A 22,260-nucleotide genomic window follows, 5' to 3' on the forward strand; every position below is an offset into this window, starting at 1 on the left:
ACAAATTTTTACAATTTTTCTTACAGAGACTATAATTAACGCATTTTCATAATTTTCACAATTTTTCACAAAAAGACTGTAATTCACGCATTTTCACAAATTTTCACAATTTTTCACAAAAAGACTATAATTCACGCATTTTCACAAATTTTCACAATTTTTCATACAAAGACTATAATTCATGCATTTTCACAAATTTTCACAATTTTTCACAAAAGCACTATAATTCACACATTTTCACAAATTTTCACAATTTTTCATACAAAGAATATAAATCTTGCATTTTCACAAATTTTCACAATTTTTCACACAAAGACTATAATTCACGCATTTTCACAAATTTTCACAATTTTTCACAAAAAGACTATAATTCACTCATTTTCAGAAATTTTCACAATTTTTCAGAAAAAGACTATAATTCACGCATTTTCACAAATTTTCACAATTTTTCATCTATAATTCATGCATTTTCACAAATTTTCACAATTTTTCACAAAAAGACTATAATTCACGCATTTTCACAAATTTTCACAAATTTTCACAATTTTTCACAAAAAGACTATAATTCACGCATTTTGACAAATTTTCACAATTTTTCAGAAAAAGACTATAATTCACGCATTTTCACAAATTTTCACAATTTTTCAAAAGACTATAATTCACGCATTTTCACAAATTTTCACAATTTTTCATACAAAGAATATAATTCATGCATTTTCACAAATTTTCACAATTTTTCACAAAAACACTATAATTCACACATTTTCACAAATTTTCACAATTTTTCATACAAAGACTATAAATCATGCATTTTCACAAATTTTCACAATTTTTCACAAAAAGACTATAATTCACATTTTCACAAATTTTCACAAATTTTCACAATTTTTCACAAAAAGACTATAGTTCACACATTCTCACAAATTTTTACAATTTTTCTTATAGAGACTATAATTAACGCATTTTCACAAATTTTCACAATTTTTCACACAAATACTATAATTAACGCATTTTCACAAATTTTCACAAGACTTAATTCCATTTTCACATTTTCACATTCACATTCACTTAATTCACATTTTCACATTTTCATTACTATTCCATTTTCAATTTTCTTAATTCGCATTTTCACAAATTCACAATTTTCACACTAAAGACTATAATTCACACATTTTCACAATTTTCACAATTTTCACACAAAGACTATAATTCACACATTTTCATAATTTTCACAATTTTTCAAAAGACTAATAATTCACACATTTTCACAAAAGTTTCACAATTTTTCACAAAAAGACTATAATTCATGCATTTTCAAAATTTTCACAATTTTCACAAGATATAATTTACATTTTCACAAATTTTCACAATTTTCACAATTTTTAATTCACGCATTTTCACAAATTTTCACAATTTTTCACAAAAAGACTATAATTCATGCATTTTCACAAATTTTCATAATTTTTCTTAAAAAGACTATAATTCACGCATTTTCACAAATTTTCACAATTTTTCACAAAAAGGCTATAATTCACGCATTTTCATAAATTTTCACAATTTTTCACACATATTCACAAATTTTCACAATTTTTCACAAAAAGACTATAATTCACGGATTTTCACAATTTTTCATACAAAGAATATAATTCACGCATTTTCACAATTTTTCATACAAAGACAATAATTCACAGATCTATAGTCAGAAGACTATAGACAAAAGACTATAGTTAACAAATTTTCATGCAAAAGACTATAGATCACGAATTTTTGTGCAAAAGACTATAGATCATGAATTTTTGTGCAAAAGACTATAGATCACGAATGTTCATGCAAAAGACTGTAGTTCACGATTTTTTATGCAAAGACTACTGATCACGAATTTTCATGCAAAAGACTATACATCCCGAATTTTTGTGCTAAAGACTATAGATCACTAATTTTCATGCAAAGGACTACAGATCACGAGTTTTTGTGCAAAAGACTATAGTTCACGATTTTTTATGCAAAGACTATAGATCACAAATTTTCATGCAAAGGACTACAGATCACGAATTTTTGTGCAAAAGACTATAGATCATGAATTTTTGTGCAAAAGACTATTGATCACAAATTTTCATGCAAAAGACTATAGATCACGAATTTTCATGCAAGAGACTATAGATCACGAATTTTTGTGCAAAAGACTATAGATCACGAATTTTTGTGCAAAAGACTATAGATCACGAATTTTCATGCAAAAGACTATAGATCACGAATTTTGTGCAAAAGACTATAGATCACGAATTTTATGCAAAAGACTATACATCACGAATTTTCATGCAAAAGACTATATAGATCACGAATTTTGTGCAAAAGACTATAGATCACGAATTTTCATGCAAAGATTATAGATCACGAATTTTCATGCAAAGACTATAGATCACGAATTTTTGTGCAAAAGACTATAGATCACGAATTTTGTGCAAAAGACTATAGATCACGAATTTTCATGCAAAAGACTATAGATCACGAATTTTTGTGCAAAAGACTATAGATCACGAATTTTTATGCAAAAGACTATACATCACGAATTTTCATGCAAAAGACTATATAGATCACGAATTTTTGTGCAAAAGACTATAGATCACGAATTTTCATGCAAGAGATTATAGATCACGAATTTTTGTGCAAAAGACTATAGATCACGAATTTTGTGCAAAAGACTATAGATCACGAATTTTCATGCAAAAGACTATAGATCACGAATTTTTGTGCAAAAGACTATAGATCACGAATTTTTATGCAAAAGGCTATACATCACGAATTTTCATGCAAAAGACTATATAGATCACGAATTTTTGTGCAAAAGACTATAGATCACGAATTTTCATGCAAAATACTATAGATCACGAATTTTCTTGCAAATAACTATAGATCAAGAATTTTTGTGCAAAAGACTATAGATCACGAATTTTCATGCAAAATACTATAGATCACGAATTTTCTTGCAAAAGACTATAGATCACGAATTTTTGTGCAAAAGACTATAGATCACGAATTTTCTTGCAAAAGACTATAGATCACGAATTTTTGTGCAAAAGACTATAGATCACGAATTTTTGTGCAAAAGACTATAGTTCACGAATTTTCATACAAAAGACTATTTTTTACAGTGGCCGGTACGGGTGACCAGAAAAATAATTTAGAAAGCATAACAAACAATAAGAAAACATCGTTCAAAATTATACTACACATTTCAAAATACTCACTACATATTTCAAAATACTCGCTACACATTTGAAAATACTCGCTACACATTTCAAAATACTCGCTACACATTTCAAAATACTCAGTACACATTACAAAATACTCACTACACATTTCAACATACTCGCTACACATTTCAAAATACTCACTACACATTTCAAAATACTCACTACACAATTCAAAATTCTCACTACACATTCGTCCCAGTCTTACCCTGTTCTGGCCTGCCCACGGTCATCATTAGTTTCCATCTACGAAACTGACGTGACATCATAAAGTAAGCATATTAAATATATAATTCCGCATTTCACAAGATAAACAAATTGGGACATTGGAATAATAGCATGAACATATTGGCTGAACTCTAATCAGAAATTCTTCCAGGGTTACGCTGGACTTATGTCATGCAGCAACATTAGTAGACGATCTACATATCGCAAGCAAATGTATTTGCAGTGGCTTTCGACACATGTCCGTACTTTAATAGCAAAAATTTGAGTATATGAATTTGCATTCGCTATGTCGCGTACGTACTTGTGTGATGCGTTACAAAAATAACAAGGAAACCAAAGAAGAAATTTGCACATAGCGCTATAATTTGTTGCACAAGAAACGCCAAAGAAAATGAAAAGTTCGGTAATTTCGAGTAAAAGCAATAAATTTAGAACTTCAATACCAGTCACGTCAATAAGTGCATTAGTTAAACTAATGATTGTCGAATATCACCAATACAAATAGAATTACTTGCAATCTGTAGATTGACCACTCGTGTTGTCTAACCAAGACCAAGAAATCCCTGGAAGAAATATTACTAATAGTTCATGTACGCGTATCGCATATTTTGATGCTATTGTGGCGATATGTTTGTCTATGTGCCGAGTTCCACATAGACAACATATCGCCACAATAGCATCAAAATATGCTTAAGCGTACTGAAATATTAGTAACATCAGAAGCGTATATTTATATTAGCTTTCTGACATCACGTCAGTTTCGTATATGTAAACCAATGATGACCGTGGGCAGGCCAGACCAGGGTAAGACTGGGACGAATGTGTAGTGAGTTATTTTGAAATGTGTAGCGAGTATTTTGAAATGTGTAGCGAGTATTTTGAAATGTGTAGCGAGTATTTTGAAATGTGTAGCGAGTATTTTGAAATGTGTAGCGAGTATTTTGAAATGTGTAGTGAGTATTTTGAAATGTGTAGCGAGTATTTTGAAATGTGTAGTGAATATTTTGAAATGTGTAGTGAGTATTTTGAAATGTGTAGTGAGTATTTTGAAATGTGTAGTATGATTTTGAGTGATGTTTTCTTATTGTTTGTTATGTTTTTTAAATTATTTTTCTGGTGACCTGTACCGGCCACCGTAATTTTTATCCAACTAGTCTAAACAACTAGGTACATTTAAGCAATCCATCTTTCCCATGGTAAACACACGTGTCAAAAAAACGTGATCAAATTAAAAAATTCGTGCAACCAAATAGTCGGACATAGTATTGTATTTGTAGAAGAGAGCCAATAAAATAAAAAGATTCTCTTGGAGCATTTGTAAATATTATTTTAGAAATACAGATCAACTAATTATAAAGGCAGAAGATGTAAGAGTGAATAAAAACCATTGTCCGTCGAATCAAAAGAAAGCTTAGATATGACATGCAATATGCAGGTACAAAGTTATAAAGAAAAATAAAAACACATTTTTAACGTTGTCACGGATATTACGAGTGCCGTAACAAAGTGTTGATGAGTTTCATATGCATTTGTCAAAACAAGCTTAAGAAGACAAAGAGCATGGCAAAAATATATGATTGAAAACTTGCTCAGCGCATCTACAAGCACCAATTTCAGAGCTCGCTCTGTCACAAATTAATTGAGAATCTGAGCATGCGTTGTCAACTCCACAAACTCTCCAAGCTCATGGTAACGACCAACTGGATGTACTAGTACCGATTTTGGAGTAATTAGCTCGCTCAGTCACAAGTTTTAAGACAAATCATCTGCGCATGCGCAGTTTGATTGAGCATGCGCAGTGTATTTGACCAGCTACCCAAGTTCATGGTCATGGCAACAACCAACTGCATCTACTAGCACAAATTTTGAAGTAAATAGCATGCTTAATAACAATTTAATAGAGAAATCGTCTGCGCTTGTGCTCGAGCATGCGCAGTCCACTCGAGTAATTGTTTATAGTCATGACAACGACCAACTATATGTACTTGCACTACATTTCTGTCAATTAACTCACTTGGTTGCATGTGCAGTAACGATAACAATCATCCCACAACTTTTGTATGCCTTTAAATTTTAGTATACATATATAAAGTTAAAACTTCATGTAGTAGATGTCAACTAGCAGTGGAAGCTGGGTGCGATATAGTATGCAGTGGCTTAGGGCCCACACTTCTGTCGCGACCGCACTCTCCCTAACAAAAATTCAAAACAAAAATTCAAAACCTGTAATTTGAAAGCTAAGCCAAAATTACAATTTTCATTTGAAAGATATTTATTATTAACCACAATATTACTGTTAGATGTACCATTGCAAGTCTAATAAATTATTTTCTAAATAACTAAATAACAAAAGTTTTTACAAGTCTTCTTTAAACATCCTGTAGAAACAATATTCTGTTTTAACCATGCTAGTGTTGGTGACTGTGAAATGCCAGTAAACTGAGAGAGGTTTAAAACCATTCACCAGTTAAACAGATTTTTTTGGAACTTTTTAATGCCATTTGTATTCTGCACTTTTCTACATGTAGTCAAGGACCTGTATAAGAGTTTGTATGCATTACATTTACTAAAAGTAATGTTAACTGTTTTTATGTAAAATGACCATGACAAACAACATGGCATTTATCTTAAATCGTAGACGAAAGTCTTAACGTTGAGACAGTCCTGAAATGGCAGTGTTGACATAGCTCTAACTTCCAAATACAAAACGAAATAACTTTTCTGATATGCTTAATGTGCTTATAAAATTCATGTTTAGGGTGGTCATGGGAAGAAAAAATTTACATAAGTTGAACATTTACTGAGAAAATTACCATGTACCATCTCGGGTTTTAATGTAAATTTTTCATAAGTTCACAAATATTCTTGGCAGAGATTTAATTTTCATATTTTCAAAGAAAAAATCACATGAGACAAACAATAACCCTTAAATCACAATAATCATGCATTATTTGAAGGCGATTGACATTATTTTGTAGACATACGATGAACTATAATTTACCCACCTTTCTATAAAACATGTTTTGTGCAGCCATATTTTGCCGTCTTGCATGCTTTTTTGTCGACTCTTTAAAGCATTCGTTGATTCTTGTACAATTTCATGATTATAGATGACAAAATAAGATTTTGTCCCAGCTTCGTCAAGTTTGCATGCAGTGCAGTGTCTTTTATCGTAGATATTTTCCAAACAGACATTTTGTCAAGATTGCCGCCATTACGAAATGTTGTCGCTTCTCTGCTTGATAAATCACTCTTATCGGACTTCAGATGTATTTTGATTTAACTAACGCTGAGCAATACATTGTAGTTAAGTCCCAATCAAAATTTAAAAAGATTAGCGATACCAGTAAGACATAAACCTCCCATAGCACATTCAGGTCGAAATTCAAAAAACACAACGGTAAAACTACATGTTTATCACGCGTGATCTTCGAGAAATGCTCACGTGAGAAACATGACATATATAATATATATTTGAAACATGACATATATAATATATATCCCGTTGAGTCACCTGGTTTTTTCAGGTCCTGAGGCGATTGCTTAAATTGTCCAGCAAAGTTCGAAGATCATATCTTCATTTAATAATATATATTTATAAGCATGAAATTTTCTGTGACGTCAATTCCGTTCATACGTCTCTTATAGATCATAGCTCTCGACCAATGAAATTTCTCAAATTTTTTGATCGTGACTAAAACACCACACGAGTACATACGAGTACATACGAGTAACATACGAGTACATACGAGTACATACGAGTAACATACGAGTACATACGAGTAACATACAAGTACATACAAGTAACATACGAGTACATACGAGTGACATACGACTATTTTCTGGTCAACAAATGATAAACAACACAATTTCTTCAATACATTGATATTTGCGTTTATTTTTCCTTGTATTTGTGTGGACTTTGGGGCAACCATTCGATGGATTTAAATGCTGAAAAGGTATTTTACTTTCATATTACATTCATTTGTATGTTTTAGTTGAATTTGTTATAGATATTTTGTCGATGCGATTTGCCAGTATTTGAGCGCTTTTTGACACACTTTCATCTAGGAAATACATATTTATGAAAGCGATTATACATTTATTTTGGTCTTTAAGATCCTGATTTTTAAGTTAAAAGACTAAATTATATCAGCTAGAACTTTAAAAACATTGAAAGTAAGCTGAAATTTTACGCATAATATGATACGTAACACAGTGCAACTCTCATTTAATTCAAATATATATAATGTACATTTATTTCATATAGCACGTTTTGAAAGCATTATTTATACGTTGTTTATTTAATCGCTTTCATAAATATGTATTTCCTAGATGAAAGTGTGTCAAAAAGCGCTCAAATACTGGCAAATCGCATCGACAAAATATCTATAACAAATTCAACTAAAACATACAAATGAATGTAGTATGAAAGTAAAATACCTTTTCAGCATTTAAATCCATCAAATGGTTTCCCCAAAGTCCACACAAATACAAGGAAAAATAAACGCAAATATCAATGTATTGAAGAAATTGTGTTGTTTCTCATTTGTTGACCAGAAAATAGTCGTATGTCACTCGTATGTACTCGTATGTTACTCGTATGTACTTGTATGTTACTCGTATGTACTCGTATGTTACTCGTATGTACTCGTATGTACTCGTGTGGTGTTTTAGTCACGATCCAAATTTTTCTGGTTATTATACAATTGTTAAATAGTCACTAGTTTTTGTGTTTACTGTAATAACATATTTTGTAAACGTAACCTCAAAAATCAACAATTCAATTTAAATTCATCAAACCTTCATTTAAAAAACGATTCACATTTGAGACTGACTATTTTAAATTTCAACTTATTCAAAATTAAAAAATATCAGCTTCTATATGACTGTTTAGCAGTAAAAATATAATGTAATTTTGTAGATGACGAAAATTCGACCTTACTGCCAGAAAATTAAAGCCCCGGAGAAAGATCAATGACGATCTATCGTGAATCTTTATAAGTCATAAAAAAGAATACAACTTTTTTATCATTAAAGTGACATAGTTATAATATATGTTGTATGCAATAACATGTTTTTAAAGTAATAAATTCTTGACTTGCAACCGTTCTCTTGAGATTTGCGAGACAATGTTGCTCGCCCACGCAGGCTGGTGACAACAATAACTCTGATGAAATATTCTTTTGTATCGGACCACCAACAACATGGCCGAATTGCAAGTCATGAATAGTAAAAGAGGGAAGCACACTTAAATTTATTTGTTCACCATACTCATACTAATTTTATTAAGAGGAACTGAATGAAATAACTCAACTAGATAAGAAATTTTGGTTGCAGTAAATTAACAAAATAAATTGATAAATTCCACAAAAATAATAAAGAAAAACAAAGATAATTTCCAACAATCACAACGTAAGCATGTCGACCGTTTTCATCATATCATTCTGACACAAAAAGATAGTTAAACTTAACAAAAACGTAAAAAAATCATCAAACGTTAGCAGTTAAAGGCGTCTTCATATTTGTGTCGCTTGAACTCAACGATTTATTTGTTTCTGGCACTTCAGTGAGTTCAAAAAATTTCTAAAAAACATCACAAAAGAATAATCAATTGAACAGCCACTCGAAAAACAAGCCATAAAAAGCGATGAAACTTGATATAACTTGATATGCATTTTGTCACTCGTGAAAAAATGGTATATCCAATCACAATGGAGATACGACATTTTTCACTAGTGAAGAAAATGATATGTCCAATCAGGTGCTCGGAAATTTTAGGCATATAATTTTTATTTCACCAGTTTGTAGCGCATAAATTTCAAACTCGTATATAATAAGAAAAAATACACAAGGCAATACCTACTTCAAGTAAAACAGCAAATGAAATACAATTTTAAAATATTTGAAAACGTGTCTTACTTTTTCTTCATTGCTAAATTTATGATGCCAACTTGTTTTCCAAATCGTACATTTTGCCAAATATATAATGACGATTAAAGCAATTAAAGAGGCAACGACAATAATTGGAGCAAGATAATACCACTGTGACATTCCTAGAAAGGACAAATTTAATAAATTATATTTTCTGGTATGATTTGCTGCAAAAACATAACAACGCTGAAAAAACAAATGGACGAAAATTTTTAAAACTCATACAGTACACTATATATATTTTGCTCAAGGATGTGGAGTTAGCTTTGATTAGAACGTTTTATCTGCATTTTGGCTGCATGTTATGGAGATCAAGATGCATTTTTAGAGCTGCAATGCAAATAATTTTATTCTCTTCCTGCATTCACAATTTATTTGGCATTTCCTTCATATAATCATTATAAAGTGTTATTAAACTACCTTTCTAGTAAAAAATATTTTGAAAAATGAAGATAAATATGGATTTCTTGATTGTCAGACATTTATAGATACCAGATGTTTATGAAACACGTCAGTTCTATGGGCTTTTAAAAAATAAATAAATCACCTTGTTCTTTTAAAGTTTTTACTTCTATTTCTTCACTTTCTTTTCCAAAACTGTAATCATTCTTAGCAACCACCTTAATTACGTAGATCACATTGCTCTCTAAATTATTCAGTTGCATTTTCGTTGCAAGATCAGCGCTGTAAGATTTGTTGAGCCATGTATTTTTACCACTTTTACGATACTTGATGTAGTATGAACGAATGGAAAAATATTGATAGAGATCTGGCTGTTCCCACTCCAGATATATGAAAGTCTCTTTTACTTGAGAAGGTCTTACATTCCTCGGAGGAGGAGGTGGAACTAAAATGTAAAGAAATTTAGCAAATTTTGTAAACATTGGAGTTACCAAAATGATGTAAAAAATAAATTTTGTTTTCTTCTCCTGTTTCTGCGATAAATGTTTGTCATATTTAAATTTTTACGAGATATTTATCTTATTATTCAATAATATCCATCAATGCTGGAGTACGAAACAAAATTCTACGATTGCATTTTGACGGAATTAGATTATCTATAAATTTTTTTCAAAAATGGTAATAGTAATTAAATAACGTTTAAATGAATACTTGGGCCATATATCAGTTATAATTTTTCAACAAGAACAATATTTTAGTTAGGTTAAAGTATGGCGCCTAAAACAGGCACTGCTGTGTTTTGTACTTCTTGTAAGTTCCTAAATGTTCATGAAATTGTGATATTATTGTGTTTTATGTGCTATTTTTTCAAATTTAGTAATGCTCATGAAATGCTAAACTGTAAAAAAAGAAATGTTAAATTATAGTTTATTGTAGAAAACTAATGATTATGCTTACACTTGTTTATTTCCTTGATGATTTTAAATTATACAAATGAAAAAATTTATATTTTGTTTCAAACAATAGCAAAATATTTATCGATAAATATTTATTTAAAAACTTAATGACACAATCTCTGTAAAAAACTGGTTATTTTTTCCATTACTCTAGAAATCGTTTCTTAAACACATGTTTTTCGTTTCTCACAAAAATGTACAATATGTTTACCTTTTAATCTTAGAAATTCTGTGTCGAACTTGACATCGCCAATGTGACCAGTTTTTAACTGTTTGATAATCTTACGACCAACGTTTAATGCAATAACATCTATTGTCTCATTAGGTGTTTTAAAGAAAATGACTGCAAAATTCACTGTGATACCATCATTTCTGCAAAGCATACGAACAACACATTTGTAGTCAAACATTACAAGCATTATTTTTTTTCTCCACTATATTGTAATTTGTTTAATATTTGTATTCACATATCCTGCTATAAATCCGTTTGCAAATAAATATATTTCATCACTTGTATGTAGTGAAGATAGAAAAGGAATGCCCAAAAATTCTTGTTTACTTAAAATGTTTTGCTATTTTATAATTGTATTTTTCTACGTTCAACTCTATTTGTACTCACTCATTGAATTCTAAAATATCCACATCATTAAATCCAGGTGTGTTGTTGAAAAATCTGTAAAGCTAAATGAAAAATTTATTTCTCAACAAATTGTATGATACAAGCAGATACATCGGCAATATAAGATGAGAAACATAGGCTAATGGTGTAACTGTAATTTCGTTTTATCAAACTTCCTTTAAAACATCAATATACACAGCTTTATACATTTTAGTTTATGCATACGTATTATTAGAAATGACGATGGAGATATATCCAAGGTCAAATAGTCAAAAAATCGACGATGATATAGTTTATTGATTGATCACGAAATAAACTTTGGATAAACGTTATAGAAAAAACTCTTTTTAAGAAAATGTGCAAGGACATGACAGCTATAATACATGCTCTCGTCTACTAGTCTGTGGTAGATAATAAAGCAAATCAAAGTACACATCCAAATGTTTATGTAAAGAACAACAAACTAAAAACAGCAACACTAATTTTTGACCAGATCTTACAATTTAAGATTTGTAAAATTCATTGAAAAATTATGGTGTTATTTTTGTCCATTCAATTATAATTCCTTTGCAATTGTACCTGTATATTAACATTTTCTTTCAATTTCTGATAAGCCGATGAAAATTTATTCTTTACATCTTTGTCTAAGGTTTTATTTGAAAGTTTGATTTCCGCCTCAACATCAACGGCTAAAAAATAGAAAAAAAACGTTTTCCCCATCCACCGCTTTAGCAATCTATACAGCGAAATAAATCAATATATTGTTTTAAATCGTGTCTCTGCGTAACTCAAATCATGAATTTACAAGATGATGTTTTTGGCAAGTGTGTTTTATAATTTAAAACCAATTTTATCTACTTAAAATACCTCTCAATCTTGTGCAAGTCTTGTCAAAACTGTATCCAGCAATTGTGTCAACTTTGTTTATTTGTTTTACAAGTTCACGAGGATCAAGATTAAATTGACGTTTCAAGGATATGACAAAAGATACAATTGTACTTCCTTTCCTATGAAGCATAAATATCATCGTTTATTGCAAGAATAAAACATTTAAATGAAAGCAAAAGAAAAACAAATATTAAATCTCAACTTACTGAAATCCAAGAACTCTTGCATCAATGTACCAAAAACTTTTATCAGACGATTTGAATATATGGTCGAGCTGAAAAAAAATAACAAACTTTGTATTGCTACAAGCACAAAAATTCAACTCTCAGTTGAAAACAAGAGAATATTTACCTCTCTTTCTATTTCATTCTTCAAGTTATTGTAGTCGTTGGAAGATGAATTCAATAAACTTTCAGAAAACTTGTGATTTGTCAACCGAATCTCAAGCATGTACTTTTTGTCATTTTTCTCTGCAAAGTCACACAAGAAATGATTTGACGGGACGTTGCAGCATTCGTGAAATCAAATCACTGTTTATAATGACAAAATATGTTAGAAAATATGATACAAAGATACAAATAAATAGATACAAAGATGCAAAGTTTGGAGATAAATCACTCAATAGATACAAAGTTTGGAGAGCCTTTATGTTGCTACATGTACCAAAAAACTTTTCCCCAGCCAAAAAGTTTCGTTTATAGTTTTGCAGCGTTTGTGACATTTGATTTGATATTTTTCTCAACAAGGTCCACCAACAATACAAAAGCTTGTTTTTTCCATCAAATATGTCAAATCAATTTTATCTACATAATTTCTACATACAAAGCAGTCATTTATTTACCAATCACTTCCATATCATCAACAGTGCAATATTATATAAAGTAGTTCTTTTAGTTATTTAAAGCGTAGTCATTAAGACCAATGCCTACCTGAGCACAACGTTCCATCTCCTAGATAACCATGTTTACATTTGCATAAAAATGATGCTTCTGTGTTAATACAAGTTGCTTTTTCATGACAGTTATCAATAGACAGAGAACATTCGTTAATGTCTACAAATGACACAAAACATTTTGTGATTAGAAATTCTCGGAAGGGTGTTCCTGCTGAAGTCATCTTACCTGTGCAATTTGTTCCTGTATATCCAGATTTACAAATACATAAAAAACTTCCCATCGTGTTTATACATTGACTATTACTGCTGCAGTTGTGCAACTGAAGAGAACATTCATCCAAATCTAATGTAAAATTATTATTTAATTTAATAAGATATAGTGATGATTTGGTATGTAACTGCTTGTTAAAACGGTTAAAATCTTTAAAGATGATAACATTGATTTTCATCATTTTTTATGACAAACAACAAACCTATCATGAAGTACTTATAAGTACAACGATAAGGAAACTTTACCTTTAGAGCATTCCACCCCAGCATCTTCATGATGTTCACAATTATGATTTCCCCATTCGTTTTTTACACAACTTGCTAAATTTGGTTCACTACCAGTACATTTAACATCATCCAACCATATCTTTCCATGACCATGTGGTGTATGACTTCCTGGTAGAGCTTTCACTGCATAATCATAACCAAGTTGACGACAAACAACTTCAGCATCTTTTAAATCCCAGTCATCGTCGCATACTGTTCCCCATTCTTCCATATAAAAAATTTCAACACGGCCAGTACCATTTTTACTTTTTGGTCCTTCCAATCTTAGAGGAGGTACTTGGTCTTGTTAAAAAATAAAATAACTCAATTTACTGTTTATAGATAATCATCGAAAGTTTGAAATTAGATTTTCTAAATGTTTTCTAGAAATCCATCCTTACCTGAACATATGACTCCATTTCCAAAATAACCAAAGTTGCATTTGCAAGAAAATGATCCTTTTTTATTGATACAAGTTGCGTTTTGGTGGCAGTTATCAGTAGAAAGAGAACATTCATCGATGTCTAAAAATGAAAGTAAAATTGCAAAATGATGAAAATAACTATTTAAAAACGATAAATAATATCCTGAAACTCATGCAAACGTGTTTATATATTCTACAATCATCTTACCATCGCAATATTTCCCGTTTCCCGTGAAACCAGAGTTACAAATGCATTTAAAACTTTGAACAGTGTCGACACATTTAGCATTGATACTGCAGTTGTGAACGGTCTTTGTACATTTATCAATTTCTAATAGATAGATAAATCAAAATAAAAATATTTAATGTATAACTCTTATGAAATCATATAACGTTGAAGTTTCCATTATTATTTTGTGATCGATTGATACGAAATTTTTAATGAGAAAATAATTAAGTACTGCTTGAAATGTTTGAAGTTTTAATACCATAAAAAAACATCAAAATCATTGTATAATGGCTCGATCGAATCGTTCATGCATTTAATATAATAAATTCAAGTGGCCAATAGTTGATTTTAAGACCAACAAAGATTCAACTATGATTTTATGAAAAATATAAACTTTTTATTGAACGTAAATAATATTTAAGGAAAAGCATGTAACGAGAAACTAAAGCTAATTATAAACTTACAAGGAAATATACAACTGCATAGCGAAACGGCTCTTTTAAAAACAATGTCAAATTTTTACCATTGCATAAGAAGTTAATGAGAACAATAGAGAAGTGTATATTAAGTAAATGTAATGCAATTTATTACATATGTGTTCTCTAAGCCTCTTTATTGAGGCTGTGATTTTAATGATCTAGAATTGATCTATACAAATATGAGATGCTCTTCAAAAGCTTCAGTTATAATCACAAAATATTTCATTTTCCTCAAACAGATTATTGGCATTCCTGAACAATTACTTCTATCAATCTAATATTTCTTAAGGGTAAGTTTTTGGCTCAGCCATTTTCATTGCTTACCAGAACAAAAAGTTCCATCTCCAGAATAACCAGGTAAACATTTGCAGAAAAATGATCCCTTCATGTTGATACAAGTTGCCTTTTCATGACAATTATCAGTAGATAGAGAACATTCATTGACGTCTATAAATAACACAAAACATTTTTAATAAAATGAGATTTTCAGAAGAGTGTTTCTGTTAAAAACAAAGTGGAGTGACTAGAATGTTAAATAGGCGGAGGTTTAAATTTGTTTATTTAGTTGTGCCCGATTCATTTTTCTTGAAAGAAACTAGGCCTTAAAAAAAACAGTCAAGAACAAGTGAAAATGTGAATATGCAACTCCTCACTCCCCTCAAAGAAATAACGCTTTAGTTACACCTTTGTAAACACACCTTACCTGTGCAATTGACTCCTGTATATCCAGATTTACAAATACATGAAAAACTTCCCATTGTGTTTATACATTGACTATTACTACTGCAGTTGTGCAACTGAAGAGAACATTCATCCAAATCTAATGTAAAATTATTACTTAAGGATGATTTCGTATAAAATTGCTTGTTGACATAAGGAAAAATTATAAAATTTATGACTTAGTTGTTCATCATTTTTGTTGAGCAACCACAAATATATAATTGACCAACTTACCATGAATTATTAATAAGCAAAATGATAAAGAAAAGTTTATATTTAGAGCATTTCATACAAGCATCTTCATGATTTAACTAATTACTTCTTTAACTATTTATTTTAGATCAATGCCTACCTGAACAGGACGTTCCATCTCTTTGATAGCCTGGTTTACATTTGCATAAAAATGATCCTTCTGTGTTCATACAAGTTGCTTTTTCATGACAGTTATCAATAGACAGAGAACATTCGTTAATGTCTACAAATGACACAAAACATTTTGTGATTAAAAATTCTCGGAAGGGTGTTCCTGCTGAAGTCATCTTACCTGTGCAATTTGTTCCTGTATATCCAGATTTACAAATACATAAAAAACTTCCCATTGTGTTTATACATTGACTATTACTGCTGCAGTTGTGCAACTGAAGAGAACATTCATCCAAATCTAATGTAAAATTATTATTTAATTTAATAAGATATAGTGATGATTTGGTATGCAACTGCTTGTTAATACCGTTAAAATCTTTAAAGATGATAACATTGATTTTCATCATTTTTTATGACAAACAACAAATCTATCATGAAGTATTGATAAGTACAACGGTAAAGAAAACTTTACCTTTAGAGCATTCCACCCCAGCATCTTCATGATGTTCACAATTATGACATCCCCATTTGTTATTTACACAACTTGCTAAATTTGGTTCACTACCAGTACATTTAACATCATCCAACCATATCTTTCCATGACCATTTGGTGTCTGACTTCCTCGTAGAACTTTCACTGCATAATCATAACCAAGTTGACGACAAACAACTTCAGCATCTTTTAAATCCCAGTCATCATCGCATACCGTTCCCCATTCTTCCATATAAAAAATTTCGACACGGCCAGTACCAATTTTACTTTTTGGTCCTTCCAATCTTAGAGGAGGTACTTGGCCTTGTTAAAAAATAAAATAGCTCAATGCTTCAGGATATCAAAAAATTATTTATAGATGATCATCAAAACCTTGAATTTATATTTTCTGAATACTTTCAAAAAATTGACCTTTACCTGAACATATGGTTCCATTCCCAAAATAACCAAAGTTGCAGTTGCAAGAAAATGATCCTTTTTTATTGACACAAGTTGCGTTTCGGTGGCAGTTATCAGTAGAAAGAGAACATTCATCGATGTCTAAAAATGAAAAGTAAAATTTCAAAATGATAATTTAAATGGAAACATCAATGTCTATAAATAAATAGTAAAATTGCAAAATGATAATGTAGATGGAAACAAAAAAATTCATTAAAAAAGATAAAAAAAATTATGAATTCAACTACTACTTTAGCTTACGGTTGTAACAGACTTGAAAGATTGGAATCAATACAAGATTATGGAAAATCTATACGAGGTACTTATGATATATGACATAGCACGGATTACCTCGTAAACGATGCAATATTATTACCTAAAGAAACTAAGTAACACAATGATTGTTGTTTCTGTTAGGGTTTTGAATCCGCACAGGGCAGCAAAGACGTGTAGGTTTAAATGCTAGCACTATAAATGTCTGCTGTTAGAAGTGTACGGCAGGCAAGTGATACATATTTTCGCTTATGAAATAAATTATCTGCGGAGTTAAAAATCTTTGCCAGCTATTTCAGGAATAACAGCTGAAGTTTGGGGATAGTTTTCAACTGTGCTACTGCTTGGGGAAAAAGCCAAAATCAAAAGCCATTAATAACTAGAAAATATGAGTGGTCCATCTCCCTGTAAGTAATACAAGGCATTTACAAAACACATCCTGCATCAATTATTGCAGCAAGCTCCAAGCATAAATACCAAGATTTATGGAATTTGTCGAATATCTCTAACAGATGATCACTACTGGAAGGGCAATAATCCTTATATTTCCTAGCAAATAGCTCAGCAAACAAATTTTCATAGCAAGGATTTCTCCATTCTTGTAGTAGCAAGAAAAATAACTCAAACTTGCTTTAAACCTCGCCTTTCAGTTGTTTATTTTCTTTCTCAAGTATCACTGTATAGATGAACACTTCCATGTAGGAACAAATTTTTATTTTGTAGCAAATTTTCTATAGTTAGGGAATTCCTTCAAATCAGACATTTTTACATACAGCTGTTTTACTTTCTCGTGCTTATACTTTGCTCGTACGTACAATCAATAACAGCACCTGTTGGAGTACAAAATATTGCACAAGCATTTTACACAACCACAATTAGATTTTCCTGTAACATCATTAAAAGTTATTGAACAAAATCAAGCGAGCAAATCAAATCTAGACTGTTTCATTCCCTGAAACCTGTAACAATAACAGATATGTACACGAAAATTTACTAATTTTTTATTTTTAAAACCGAATAAGAAGATGAGTCTAATTGTATATTAAGATATTTCATTGAATTGTGTCATATAGTTAAAAATGTTCAGAAAACTATCATTTCATAAAAACTTCGCAAAAATTCGTCAAAGTCTATGTATTTTGGCATCTTATGGTTAATTTAAAAGTAAAAACATTCAAAAAATCGAGGAGACGAGAGCACTTCGTAAATGCCTCAATTTTCCCGCTTGTGTAAAGAAAATAAAAGTGTTTAACTTCTAGTTTAATTTGAAGTGGGGAAGTCTAAACTCTGTTGTGCCTCGCACTAAAATTTTAGAAAATTCGATAAACATTAAGTACACCAGGCAACGGGATGTTTCAGTCGTTTCTCCATTCCCACTAAGCCTCTGGTTTATACAAATGTCATTGCAGTCATAAGTAAAAAAAGATACATGAGTTTAAGAACAAGAGTTTTTAAAGTATGTAACAACTTGTCCTTCAAAATTTATCTCTTTCGTTGCAAAGTTTTTTTCAACCCAGTATCACCTTGATAAATAATTCTTTAGACAATGAGCAATGCACACATGCAGTCTAAAAATCAAACAATTAAGATCTAAAAAAAGATTTGGCTTTCAAACAAAAAATCAAAAGTTGCGCTGTAGTAAAATTACTCGTCACATGGAAGCAAGTCTGGATGCCGGATAGATATAGATTCATTAGGAACGATACCCTAAATGCCTTAGAAGTATGGGTAACTTTGATGAATTGATTAGTATGTCAACTTAAAATACAAAAGAATTAAAATGTGACACACCCATCTAGATAATAATAATAATAATAATAATAATAATAATGGACTCCGTCGATTTCGACGTATGAGGGTTCCACGAGGTGGAACATCCTGGTTACTTAAACTATAGTGAAGGCAGCTGACCAGGCTACAATCACTCGTACCCTTCACGCAACCACAACGCTGATATCAGCGTGACAAAGTGTGACAAGGCTGCAACATTGCAGATGCAGATACAGTCCATCCGAGGACATAGTTTCCTCTACCAAATTTCCCTCACATGGCTTTGGTCAACCCGGGCTAGGTTTACAGACACATTGCCAAATGAGCCACGAGCCGGGATTGAACCCGCGCCGTCTGGCTTACAGCTCACGCCATTAACCATTTAGCCACTCGCCCCTTTCACCCATCTAGATAAGGCCCAGTCCACACGCATACGGATATTTGAGCGGGTTATCCGGAAACTTTTGAATCCGCTCTCTGGAGTGATAATTTTCGTATCCGCAAACAATTTGGATGCCTGCAGATGGTAAATTCGGATATTTTTGAACAAGATTGCCTAGCAATTATTATAGCGCGTTTAAAATGTCTTCGAATTTGCTTTAGTCGATTCCAATCGACTTTCTACATAGCGTTAAAAGTTTTGAATTCCAGTGTGACTTTCAGTAAGAGTTCAAACTCATCCTCAGTCTAAATGAAGGAGTCCATCTTGCTATTTTTTTCGATTTCTGTCCAATTATGACATATATATTCAAACAAAACCGAGCAACGTTTGCACACACCGACCAAATTCAAAATTGCTAACCAATTTACCGCCAATTTGCAACAATTTCAAAATATGCGAGAGAAACGGACAGCGCGAAGACTTGAAAACTATAGTAAATCCGGATAATATCGAGCTACGTAAGAGCGATGCAAATTTAGATTGATGTAGTTATGTATTATGATTTCTCGTTGAAAGGTGGAAGAAAGGAAAAAGGGCAACTGGTCTTGTACACAATCAACATATCATTTCAATAGTTTACATTAAAAAGCTGACCTGTTTGCCTAACATTTCTTTTGGAGCTGCTTAAACATAACATAACCAAAAACTGATTGGTAATTTTCGCAGCTAAATATGATTGATAAAACAAGCTCAACGTAGATAGTATGGGAAATCACTGGGACCTGACGTTGAAGAACAAGTCTCCAAAGTATCTTACTCAACTTTCATTTCTATTGTTATCATTAAGTGGACAGAGACGTCCAACTGTTCATGCGATATTTATTGAAAATATGAAATATAGTGAAACACAATGTAATTTTAAATTTATGGCAAATATCAACCAGAGTATACCAGGAACACGTCTACAACCAATTTCATTCAACACTTACTTTGTGAATGTGAATGACTACATTAAAAACTCATTTGGATGAAACTTAGAAAAATATATCACTTTGGTAACACACAGTGCTTGTGTAAATACTGAAAAGTTCACTGCACAGTGCTTGTGTAAATACATAAATAAATATTTTTCTTTTCAGGCCCTCTTAAACAGGAAAAATAAGTCTTTGTGGACATCAGAGGGCCTCTCTTAAAAAGGACAACTGAGTGAAGGTGACCATCAGAAGGCCTCTCTGCAAGGGGAAAAATTAGTCACAGTGACCATCAGAAGGCCTCCCTGAAAGAGGAAAAGTGAGTCACCGTGACCATCAGAAAGCCTCCCTGAAAGAGGAAAAATGAGTCACCGTGACCATCTAGAGGTCCTCTAATTGGAGAAAAACTAATCACGGTCACAATCAGAAAGTCTCTTTGAAAGAAGGAAAATGACTCATGGTCACCATGTGAGGCCCTCTGAAATGGGAAAAATGAGTCACGGTAAACATCAGAAGGCCTCTCTGCAAGGGGAAAAATGAGTCACGGTAAACATCAGAGTACTTCTCTGAAATGGGAAAAATGAGTCACGGTAAACATCAGAGGGCTTCTCTGAAATGGGAAAAATGAGTCACGGTAAACATCAGAAGGCCTCTCTGAAATGGGGAAAATGAGTCACGGTAAACATCAGAAGGCTTCTCTGAAATGGGAAAAATGAGTCACGGTAAACATCAGAGGGCTTCTCTGAAATGGGAAAAATGAGTCACGGTAAACATCAGGGGGCTTCTCTGAAATGGGAAAAATGAGTCACGGTAAACATCAGAGGGCCTCTCTGAAAGGAAACAAGGGATGTCATGGTAAACATCAGAAGGCCTCTCTGGAATGAGACAAGGGATGTCATGGTTAGCAACAAAGTCCTTTCTGAAAGTACAATATTGCTGTCAGTTGCAACAACAGAGGCATACCTGAAATGGCAAAACTGATGACACAGTGAAAAGCAAGGGAATTTCTGAAAAGCAAAAATTGATGTCTTTCATAACACCAGAGGCCTTTTTGAAACATGTTCTGCCATCGCACACTTTTTGACAGTACATGATACATGTTCTGTTAAAACATAGGTTAATAATATATTCATGTCTATTTAGAGAATGTTCTGCTAAGACATGTTTTATGATATATTTTTCAAAATTCTTTTGTGTTAGAACATGTTTGTAGAAAGCAAAGTTTAGGGTATTTAATGTCATGTTAGCAAATATTCTGATAAGAGACGGCATGTGCAATACGTTACAATATGTTTTCATAAGACCTGCTTTAATAAATGTTTATGAAGATGTGTTTATTCTGTTTTGAAAACTATCAGTATTTGTCATTATGTTCGTATGAGCTTTTCAAATAAAGCATATAGTATAAGAGCAGCTTCAAATTCTCATCTTAAGGCCAAAAACATTTAACATTTATTGACTGAGACCAATAGAAACAGTACGTTTTGTTTTGTGTGAAGGTCGGATAAGGGTAGCATTTTCACATTATCTGATTTTCAAGTCACTCGCAGGAAAACGGCCTATTTAAATATATGGCAGTTGGTATATAATAATGAAATTTTCTCAAATTTTCTCAATTTGATCAATGTGCCGAACCTTGCCATAAACATTCAAAAAAACTGACTTTTAATCTTGTCAATATGAGCTCTGAGAAAAATATTTATATTGGTTCTTGTGAGATGTAGGCACTATCTCGTATCAATTCCCATCTTTTGGCTGACGAAGAATAGAATTGAAAATAAACTCACCATCGCAATATTTCCCATTTCCTGTAAAGCCTGGGTTACAAATACATTCAAAACTTTGTACAGTGTCGACACATTCTGCATTAATGCTACAGCTGTGCACGTTTGCAGTACATTCATCGAATTCTATAAGTAAGATAAAATTGAAACTGATTTGTAATTGACGATAAATTTGTTTTCAATAAAAAAATTGCACGATACATCTATATTAATTTCCATTCACA

At 31.6% G+C, this 22,260-nt stretch overlaps 1 protein-coding gene and 1 long non-coding RNA gene across 2 annotated transcripts in view; both read right to left on the reverse strand.

The window, feature by feature from the left end:
- Window positions 1–5,733: 5,733 nt before the first annotated feature.
- Window positions 5,734–6,962, reverse strand: LOC124439932. The gene is made up of 2 exons (XR_006946500.1): window positions 6,485–6,962; window positions 5,734–6,015 (listed from the first exon to the last, which is right to left on the reverse strand). It is a non-coding gene; the product is annotated as an uncharacterized LOC124439932 (long non-coding RNA).
- Window positions 6,963–8,735: 1,773 nt separating this feature from the next.
- Window positions 8,736–22,260, reverse strand: part of LOC124439929 (scavenger receptor cysteine-rich type 1 protein M160-like) — a 29,853-nt gene continuing 16,328 nt past the window's right edge. Inside the window, exons 20-40 of the mRNA XM_046990224.1 lie at window positions 22,040–22,162; window positions 16,836–16,958; window positions 16,398–16,721; window positions 16,107–16,223; window positions 15,915–16,037; window positions 15,546–15,662; window positions 15,167–15,289; window positions 14,343–14,465; window positions 14,112–14,234; window positions 13,690–14,013; window positions 13,400–13,516; window positions 13,208–13,330; window positions 12,630–12,748; window positions 12,485–12,552; window positions 12,258–12,397; window positions 11,970–12,079; window positions 11,391–11,452; window positions 10,983–11,143; window positions 9,961–10,260; window positions 9,402–9,535; window positions 8,736–9,065 (exon numbers count right to left, since the gene is read on the reverse strand). Of these exons, the coding sequence (XP_046846180.1) occupies window positions 8,973–9,065; window positions 9,402–9,535; window positions 9,961–10,260; window positions 10,983–11,143; window positions 11,391–11,452; window positions 11,970–12,079; window positions 12,258–12,397; window positions 12,485–12,552; window positions 12,630–12,748; window positions 13,208–13,330; window positions 13,400–13,516; window positions 13,690–14,013; window positions 14,112–14,234; window positions 14,343–14,465; window positions 15,167–15,289; window positions 15,546–15,662; window positions 15,915–16,037; window positions 16,107–16,223; window positions 16,398–16,721; window positions 16,836–16,958; window positions 22,040–22,162 (3,047 nt within the window). The 3' untranslated portion in view covers window positions 8,736–8,972. The remainder of the gene's footprint in view (window positions 9,066–9,401; window positions 9,536–9,960; window positions 10,261–10,982; window positions 11,144–11,390; window positions 11,453–11,969; window positions 12,080–12,257; window positions 12,398–12,484; window positions 12,553–12,629; window positions 12,749–13,207; window positions 13,331–13,399; window positions 13,517–13,689; window positions 14,014–14,111; window positions 14,235–14,342; window positions 14,466–15,166; window positions 15,290–15,545; window positions 15,663–15,914; window positions 16,038–16,106; window positions 16,224–16,397; window positions 16,722–16,835; window positions 16,959–22,039; window positions 22,163–22,260) is intronic.

The sequence above is a fragment of the Xenia sp. Carnegie-2017 genome, unplaced genomic scaffold (genome assembly GCF_021976095.1).
Source record: "Xenia sp. Carnegie-2017 unplaced genomic scaffold, XeniaSp_v1 HiC_scaffold_2, whole genome shotgun sequence".
NCBI lineage: Eukaryota > Metazoa > Cnidaria > Anthozoa > Malacalcyonacea > Xeniidae > Xenia > Xenia sp. Carnegie-2017.